The sequence below is a fragment of the Gekko japonicus genome, unplaced genomic scaffold (genome assembly GCF_001447785.1).
Source record: "Gekko japonicus isolate JY-2015 unplaced genomic scaffold, Gekko_japonicus_V1.1 scaffold33, whole genome shotgun sequence".
NCBI lineage: Eukaryota > Metazoa > Chordata > Lepidosauria > Squamata > Gekkonidae > Gekko > Gekko japonicus.
The window spans coordinates 324930-334912 of NW_015174272.1; the positions used below are offsets into that span (position 1 = coordinate 324930).

Below are 9983 nucleotides of genomic sequence, written 5' to 3' on the forward strand. Positions count from 1 at the left end.
TAGTTGCTTCAGGTAAGATACTTTATTTGGAATATATAGAAATATAATGATGAAATAAACATACTGATTTTAAAAACTGTATCTATTACCTTATTTTTAAATAGCAATTTCATTCTTCTCTGTCTGGTTTTCACAAATAATTTCCAGAAGTAACTTCGTCTCAAATAGAATTTGAAATAAGCACAGTCTATGACCTTTTGGAAGCTTGGGACTGGTGGAACTTGGGCAGTAGAATTCTACCTGGATCATAAGAAGTGAAAGTTAAATTTGAAATGGGGGATTTAACTATTTTTTCATTCATGAAACCTTACGTGTTCCTTTTGTTTATAGGGAGGAGGAGACAAAGAGTACATCGTCCGCGTTCTCCAATATTGGAAGAAAAGGATATCCCTCCCCTTGACTTGCCTAAATCCTCAGAGGACTTAATGGTGCCTAATGAGCAAATAATGAATGTTATTGCCATCTATGAGGTACTGCGGAACTTTGGCAGTGTTTTACGCTTGTCCCCTTTTCGTTTTGAAGACTTCTGTGCTGCTCTGGTAAGTCAGGAGCAGTGTACACTTATGGCAGAAATGCATATAGTGCTTTTAAAAGCTGTTTTACGTGAAGAAGACACTTCAAATACTACCTTTGGACCTGCTGACCTCAAAGATAGTGTGAATTCCACATTGTACTTCATAGATGGGATGACGTGGCCTGAGGTCCTGCGGGTATATTGTGAGAGTGACAAGGAATATCATCATGTTCTTCCTTTTCAAGAGGCAGAAGACTATCCTTATGGACCAGTTGAGAATAAAATCAAAGTTCTGCAGTTTTTAGTGGATCAGTTTCTTACAACAAACATTGCACGTGAGGAATTAATGTCAGAAGGTGTGATACAATATGATGACCATTGTAGAGTTTGTCACAAACTGGGGGATTTGCTTTGCTGTGAGACTTGCTCAGCTGTGTACCACTTAGAGTGTGTGAAACCACCTCTTGAAGAGGTACCAGAGGATGAATGGCAGTGTGAAGTTTGTGTAGCACATAAGGTGCCTGGCGTAACGGACTGTATTGCTGAAATCCAAAAAAATAAACCATACATTCGGCATGAACCTATTGGATATGACAGAAACAGACGGAAATACTGGTTCCTGAACAGGAGGATTGTTATGTAAGTAAATGTTATGGAAACAGTAGCATGTGTAATAGTATGTGCTTTATAAACCTGATTTTAAAAAAATAATTAAGGGATGCTTTTGTTTTTAATGTAGGGGCAAAATGTGTTGTATATTTTCATGTAAAAATTCCAAATCATAATTTGTTTTAATGGGGGGAGATATGGTGCCCATGGCAGTAACCACAGTTGGAAGAATCAGACTTGCCTTGGATCACAACTTTATATTTGTGCTTTAAAATTTTGAGATGCAACTGTATGGACCTGTTAAAAACAACAAAGTTGTGCTGTTTCTTATTGTTTGTGAGAGATGCCTGGGATTTTTATTTGAGGAAGTGAGATTGGAATAGTATTACTTACTGCCATTTGTGTGAAGTGGTAGTTTGGTTGTCCTAGTGACTGTCCTGAAGAATACTGTTCCATTCAGTATTTTGTGAAACCATTCTTTCCTTTCCATCTTGCACTGAACTGAACATAAACAGTTCAAGCCCAGACAATAGCTTCATGTAATTGCAACTGTCATTATGGGGTGGTGGTTTAAAACATTTGAGCAAGTGATAAAATGCATTCTTTGTATCAGCATTATTATGGAATCCTGAAATTAGAAGCTGCATCTGAAAACAGTTGTCTTGACCAAATGACAGTAGATACAACAAAATAGACTCACGGAACTCAGCATTAAGTGTCTGCTCCAGCCGCCAATGACAGTAGATACATTTTCAGGTTTTAATAAGATTTGTTTTAGCAGTCGTTCAAGAGGCAGATCACTGACCCTTTTTAGTTATTAAAATTTGAGAAGTAGGGGTTTTTTTAGAGTACCTATTAAAAACAGAAAAACTGCAGCTGCAGTAAAGTTACCTACACAGGACACATAAGTAACCTTCAGAGCATTGCAGTTTTCACAGCTGTTGTGTAGTGACAAAGAACAACAAACCAAACACCGAACAGCCACTTGACATAAGTTAAAAGTCAAACCCTATGAGCCTGCATTCTGCCAGTGTACTTGCAGGTGATATCCAAATGCCAAGGTTGCTGGTTCTTTCCTATCTGTAGGGTCATTGGTATGTTTTTCAGTCTTAGTGGCAGGACACTTTCTGAAGCATGCAGAATTATTTATCAAGCATATTCTTTGCCACACAGTGGCTGATTTAAACACCTTTTGCTTTTAAAATGTAAAATAAAGCCTTTTCAGATGTAGTGTAGCCTTGTGGTCACTGTACCTTTGGGTACAAGAAATACGGCCCTAAATACAAGGGAGAGGTTTTCTTCTTCAGTAGCCATGGGGTCACAAAGAGTCGGACTCGACTGTGCGACTGAACAACAACAAAAAAGTGTTAGCCCCAGTTGGCCCAGTTGAATGGCTGGAATATTTTGGTGCAAGATCACAAAGCGGAGAGCCATGTAATTCAGCAGGGCTTAGTTCAAATGTAAAGCCAAACCACGCTTGATGTTACATGTATGAGCCTCATTCTTCCATGCACCCTTCCCATATATCCTGGTGTTGCTCTTTGGGCAAACTGGTTTGCAGTTCCTCTCCAAACCAGAATTGCACATGGGATGATCAGGGTTAAAGATTCTGCTGTGGAAGAGAACTGCAAACCATAGTTTGCCAAAAGCCAGAGACCATAAGAGAAAGCACAGAAGAATGAGAGTGCAAGTGTGGAGGTTGCATATATAATTCCAAGCTGCGGACTGACAATCTTTCAGAAACATCCCAGAATGTGGTTTGCCTTTATAATGTCGTGCCTGTATTAATAGCTAGAATTTGGGTGTGTTGGAGTTAGGTTGGAGCATCATTAGAACTCTACTGTGCTCAAACTAGCCAGTTGCTTATTACAATGGACAATTGGTTAAAGCTCAAGTTTGAAATTCAATACTATAATGTAACAGATGATATTTTCACAATTCCACTATGATGGGATAATAAAATACAGTGCTCACATGCAGGAGCACTACAAATTCTCAAGGATTCTGATTGCAGTGTGACATTACATCTTGGAGCATGGTGGTACAGCCCTTCTTTTCAGAGATGTTGTGGCAGACCAAAAGATAAAGCAGTTGGAGAGGTAGGCAGGATGTGATGTCACGGAGAGTCCTGTCTGTTTGATTCCATGAGCCTTGTGGGCCCAGTAGTTCTGGGAGGGTTGGCACAACTTGGGTGTGTGTGTGAGATGCATTGTGAGCATCATTATTGCTGTTCATATACCCGTAAGTAATTGGGTAAATTTAGTTTATTCCCAGGTTATTAGACATAAGGCTATTTTCTGTTCATGTTTTGGTAGATTCTGTTCTGCTAATGGGTAATGGTACATGTTCTAATATGTTACCCTGTTTATTCCTTTCTTTCCTTGGCAAGGTTTGTCCTGAGTGCCATCAGCATTCTTTGTCTATTTAAAACATTGTTATCCTACACTTTCAGCCAGAGTTCCTGAGGCTCTGTTTGATTTAGGGTTTCCTAAGCATGTGTGCACACTTGCTCTCAGAGTATGATGGCATTCTTGACTGATGAGCTGAACCTCCCATCATTAGCAGGAGGCAGGAAGTTCCCTCCAGTTTGCTTTGTGTCAGGAAAGCAGTGTGCGTGGAAACCCATGCCTTGCAGTGCTCTAAGGGTAGAATTTTTCTCTAAGCTTACTTTCCGTCTTACCTATTACTTTTCAGCCCCCTGGGTATTTACCTAATTTTGGTGTAGTGGTTAAGTGCATGGACTCTAATCTGGGAGAACCGGGTTTGATTCCCCACTCCTACACTTGCAGCTGCTGGATGACCTTGGGCAAGTCATAGTTCTGTCAGAGATGTTCTTCAGAGAGCAGCTTCTGACAGAACTTTCAGCCCCACCTACCTCACAGGGTGTCTGTTGTGGGGAGAGGGAGGGGAAGGAGTTTGTAAGCCGCTCTGAGACACTGAGTGAAGGGCGGGGTATAAATCCAATCTCTTCTGCTTCTTACGGTAACTATAACCATGAGAACAAGGGACGTGCATATTCATCCCCATGAAGACAACCTACTCATCAGGTCCCTCTCTAGGGATAGAACGGTCAGAGATTGAGCCCACTCAACTCAGTTCTTAATGTGTCACAGCTTCATCATCCATGTGGAAACTGTCACCACTTGGGTGCATCTAACATCTAGGGCTTGTTAGTTCAAGCAAAGGAAGGCATTTTCATGCTGCAGGATAGTAGAGGGAAGCTGGTTAGATCAGCCAAGCAGGTGATGATCTCAAGAACGTATGACCTGGCTCAAATCCGGTCATTCCCGATCACCTACGTAGAATGTTTCCTGGGTACAAGTGCATTTGAAAACCCTTCAGTGGACTGTGTTCTCCTTTCAAAGTGGCATTTGCTCTCGAGGAATCAGTGAGTTACTTTGTCACCAGCTTCAACACGTCATGGAGTGTTCAGCTCTAGATCTTCCTCTGTCCAGGAGCAATCCTGTTCAGATCAAGGAGATCTTCAAGATTGGCATGAATGCCAGCTTGCAAGAATGGGAAGCTCAGAGTCTGAATTCCCCTATGCAAGAGCTGTGGTCCCAGGAGGATGAACCTCTACTACTTGCAACTAAGGCCCCGGTCACACAGGGGAAATTGACGCGGCCAAAGTGCGGCTTTTTAGAGCCGCACCAAAACAGACACGTGGCAGCAGGATCAGACTGATCCCCTGAGCTGCCGCGCAGTTGCTCCCCGGCACGATCAGATGCCGGGGGGGGGAGCCACAGAAGGGAGAGCGAGGAAGCCGGCTGCGCATGTGTGCGCATGCGCAGTTCTTCCGGGAGCCTCGAATGCTCCTGAAGACGGGCGCGCCGGTGATCCCATGGCTGCGCTTGCTGCGGCGTTTCAGGTTGGTGCTACTATTTCCTAGGGATTTTTTTAATGCGCGTTTTCGGCCTGAAGGGACGGATTGGGGACTGGTGCGCGCCGCTTCCTAGATGTTGCGGTGTGATCGCGCCCGTTTGCTGCGCCCCCGATCCGTCCCTCCTGCGGGCCAAAACCTCCCGTGTGACCGGGGCCATAAATGATCAGATTAGCTTAGCTTTCCTGGCCTTTAGTCCCAGAAGCCAGAGGTTGCATGTATGCTTAAAGAACTGACACTGTGATGGCGAAGGGCAAGGCCTGCATAAACAGACTTGGGTGAGATGGGGTGGGATGACCAGGTACAGAGACCTGCAGAAGGAGAACTTGACCTGAGAATCAGCTGACTTCACTCACACTGGAGCAGAACAGCAGAGTCACCAACCTACAAGCACACTGATTGAACTGGCAAAGTCTGGATCCATGGCAACTGTGGATTTTCAAGTAAAATTAGTCCTCTGTTGGGACCTCTTCACCTAAGCAAAGCTCAGCTGGCCAGGTTCTTCATCCATTTTAAATGTGCTGGTGCAGAATAAATCAATTCCCTGGCTGCTGGGACTCTTTACATCTTCCTCAGAAACATGAGGAAACTAAGGTGTTAATAAGCAGATTTTGTGTGTGATGGATGACCTTGGGCAAGCCATAGTTCTGTCAGAGCTGTTCTCTCAAGGACAGTTCTCTTAGAGCTCTCTCAACCCTACCTACCTCACAGGGTATCTGTTGTGGGGAAGAGAAGGGAAAGGAGAACTGAGACTCCTTTGGGTAGTGAAGTGCAGGGTATAAATCCAATCTTTTCTTCTTCTTTTTCTGAGATATTGTCATTCTTACAAGATGGGTTAGGTTGAGATCTGAGGCCCAATAATCAAAGCAGGCACCATGGTACTTTCTCTTTTTTTTTTTCTTGGCCCCCCCGAAGGGGAATTTTTTTTCCTTTTTTTCATTTTCTACACACTACAAGTATGGGATACTAATACACTGACACTAATACTAAGGGTGATGGGTAAAGGAAATCTAATACATATATCTACTTGATAGGGAGAGGAAAAATATCCATTCTAATCTATTTCATCTACTGGATTTGGGGAAAGGAAAAGGTCTATTACATGTCACAATCTGAATAGTTGGGAAAATAATTCTTTTTAACCTAATATTACAAGTTATACAATGATTCAATTATGATAGTACACCTTTAATAGCTTAACACAGTTACTGCCATTACCCTGTTTCCCCGAAAATAAGACCTACCCCAAAAATAAGCCCTAGCAGGATTTCTATGCATTTGTGGTATAAGCCCTAGTGTGTTTTCTTGAGAAAAAATAAATATAAGACAGTGTCTTATTTTCGGGGAAACACGGTAGTACTATTGTCTTAGTTCTAGAGCAGTGATAGCGAACCTTTTAGAGACCGAGTGCCCAAACTGTGACCTTTATCACAAAGTGCCAACACGGCAATTTAACCTGAATGCTGAGGTTTTACTTTAGAAAAAAGAACTCATACATTAACTTCAGATGATCCAAAGTAAGGAAAGCGATCCCAAATGCTTTCATTTACTTAAAATTATTTGGCAGAGAATTCGACACTTTAATGATGGTCTGGGCCTGGCTGGGGTGATGGCATGCGTGCCCACAAAGAGGGCTCTGAGTGCCACCTCTGGCACCCGTGCCATAGGTTCGCCACCACTGTTCTAGAGTCTTTTCTTCTTGCATTTCTTCATTTTCAGGAGTTTGGGGGCAACCTCTCCTTTCTCCGTTTCAGATAATTCTGATGACGTGGAGTTTTGGCTTGTTGAATCCTGTGAGTAGGATTCTTCTTCTTCTTCCTCCCCATCTGGTTTTAAATTCTTTTCCTTCTGCTTCTTTTTATATTAAACATTTGATCCATAAATTTTTCCGCTTTTGGAACAGAGTCTATTTTATATTTTTTGTCCCGGTAGTTGAAGCTCAGCCCTTCTGGGAATAACCATCTATATGCTATTCCTTTTTTTTTTTGCAGAGTGAGAGTGAGCATCCTGTAGAGTTTCCTCTGTTTTCTAACTTCAAAGGGGATGTCTTTCAAAAATTTTACGTCTTCATTCTTGATTTTTAAGGTTTTTCCCATTGTTGACTTTAGCACCAGTTCTCCGGTAGATCGTTTCGTGAATTTTAGGTAGGTTTCCCCTGGGAGTTTGTTTTTCTTTATGAAGTCCGGATAAGTCCTATAAGCCACATCCATCTCTTTTATTAAATCTTCTTGTTTGTAATCCATTAATGGGGCCAAGGCAACCGGCAAAAGTTTTTTTAAATCCTCGTTCTTCTCTTCAGGGATCCCATGGAAATGTAGAACGTACATGGATCTTTCCAGCTGGAGCTGTATTAGTTGCACTTTATCAGAGGATCTCTCCTTCTCTTCTTCATCACTCTTATGTTAATGCTCTCAGTCTGTTTTTCCATCTTTTTCAATGTTTTCTCAGTTGCTGAGGTTCTTTTATCCATTTGGTTCAATTGTTCTTGGACATTGTCCAGCTTATTGTTGAGGTTAGTCATCTGATCCATTAGGGGGCGCAGTGCATTTGTTAACAGTGAAGAAAAGTCTGTAGTTACCTCCTGGTTCTGGGAGGGAGTCGTTGGTATGTTATTTCCAGTCACCAGTTTTTTCTCCGGCGCCCTCCGTCCTCTCCCAGCCATAATATCAACAAGAAGTAAGTTTTCCAAAACAAGACAAAAGTTATGCGATTTAATCCCGCTTTGTATACTTTAGCAGTTTTTGCATCCACTTAACTTCTTATGCGCTTCTTTTAGCTCAAAGTCTTTTTATTTCCGATTTAAAACCGTTTTTAAAGTTTACTCAAAATAGGGGGTGTGTGCTTGAATTCCTCTCCCCCAGCGCTTCAAACTTAGGTGCGTCCAATTACTACCAAGGTTCAGTTCACTTTTTTCACCTGAGCTTTGCTTAACTCACAGTTTGGAGCCTTGGAGATCTTTTGGAAGCATTTTTAGAAGTTTGATCGTGATCGCTTGCTCCGGCAGTCGTCTGGGTGCCATACTGGCTCCGAAGCGACGGTACCTTTTGGGGAAGAAGGTGAGCCTCAATTCCTTGGCCGTTGCCTTGGAAGTGGCTCTCCTCAGCTCCCCAGGCTGGGGGTCTCCTATAGAGACCTTGGGGAGGTCCGGGACAAACTCGAACCTCTCCCGTCAGCCGGGTCTCGGCGCGTCTCCATCAGAGCGAGACGGGAAGCGTCCGAGTGGCGAAACGCTTAAACCGGAAGTCCACCGTGGCACTTTCTCCAGTGCAAGGCAGAGTGATATCAAGACACCCCATGTCATCTTTAGTGCTTCATCATTTCTCTTCCGGAGGGTTACATGTAATGCAAGTGTTGTGAACTGATTAGTGTCTGAAGATGATAACTTTGAAGGTCCTTTTTCTGCATATAGTTACCTCAGCTGGAAGTATGTCTGATTTGGGGGCCCTTTCCATCCAGTTGGGCTTTCTATACTTTAGAAAGAGAAAGTTGTTTTCCAAACAAATCCACTGTTCTTGCCCAAGTTCAGTACTGTATTCCACAGTTCACGGCCTTCAGACCACAATCTTAGGAGGGTCTTAACAGTGCAGAACACATCTGTTGAGTAATCAGAGCCCTTGTTCATTGCTTTCATCTATCCATGAAAGACAGGAAGGCAATCCAAGGTTTGACTAAGCAGACAGTTAAAGGAATGTTTATTTAATTTATTTTCTTTACTTCATTTATACTGTACCTTTCTCACTAGGGGGGATCCAGTGCAGCTTACATCATTCTCTTCTCCATTTATCCTCACAACAAACCTGTCAGATAGGTTAGGCTGAGTGTGTGTGACTGGCCCAAGGTCACCCAGCAAACTTCCACGGCAGAATGCACATTCAAAACTGGGTCTCTAACCAGTACGCCACACTGATTCTCCCACTGGAATATATTTAGCTGCTGAAGAAGCACAGTTTAAACAAGCACCTGAGGGGGGATCACAGGGTACTCCATAACAAATGCAGCCACAATGGCAGCGTTCAAAACAATGGTTCAGTGGGAAACACATGCAAGGTGGCTGCATGGGCTTCTGGTTCTGTCTTTGAGAGATACTATGGACGTCACCACTTTGGCTGATTCAGTTTTTGATTGCAGAGGCATGTAGCAGGTACTGCAAAATGTTTTCTCTCTGACAGCTAAACCCACCTGAAATCTGAATACAACATTGGAACGTCTTATCCATCAGGGAAGCCCTCTTCCTTTGAGTGAAAACATTAAATAGGACGCCATAAAGATTTCTTCTGCATCCTTGTTCCATTGTGCTTTTTACAAGGGGTGGGGTTATTTTTCATTTTTCTTGACTACAGGAGCTAATTGGAATTTCACTCAGTTGTTTTCAGTGGTTTTTTAAATTTTAAAGTGTTTATTAAAGATCGAAATAAAATATAATGCAGTACTTAGTAAAGCATGAATGAAAACAATTACAAAATTTCACAGTGTTGTTAGCTGGTAATAATTATAAGCCTTTGTCTCTTTACTGATTGGATCACTTTGTGCTGTGGAAGATGTATGTTTATTACAGAAATTAGTTATATCAAGCATAGGTAGCTGAAAGTTACTCCCTGGCTCCTGCTGTTGATGGGAGGACTAAACCATCAGTCAAATATGCCCTCCATTCCTCTGAATAAAAGGAGCCCTCCCAGTAAGTCTGTTGTTCTGATACCACCTTCATTTAGTAAATGCTTGTAAATAGCCTGACTTCGAGTTACCTCCAGAAAATCAGGCAAACTCCGGAGGATAGAGGAAGACAGGAGGGCCTGGCGTGCTGTGGTCCATGGGGTTGCAAATAGTCGGACTCGACTGTGCGACTGAACAACATTGTATTGTAAATTTTAAAGCATAAATGAATTAAATGGTGTATGCGAGCAGTGCTGCACAGGAAGGGGGATATTTACCTGTCCTTTCCTGTAGTGTATCGCGACTGAGGGATGCATTCTTCATAGCATA

The 9983-nt window shown here is 42.5% G+C and overlaps 1 protein-coding gene across 1 annotated transcript in view; it reads left to right on the forward strand.

The window, feature by feature from the left end:
* BPTF (bromodomain PHD finger transcription factor) overlaps positions 1-9983 on the forward strand; it is a 122461-nt gene that overhangs the window by 30690 nt on the left and 81788 nt on the right. The window contains exon 4 of the mRNA XM_015423639.1: positions 331-1153. Within this exon, the coding sequence (XP_015279125.1) occupies positions 331-1153 (823 nt within the window). The remainder of the gene's footprint in view (positions 1-330; positions 1154-9983) is intronic.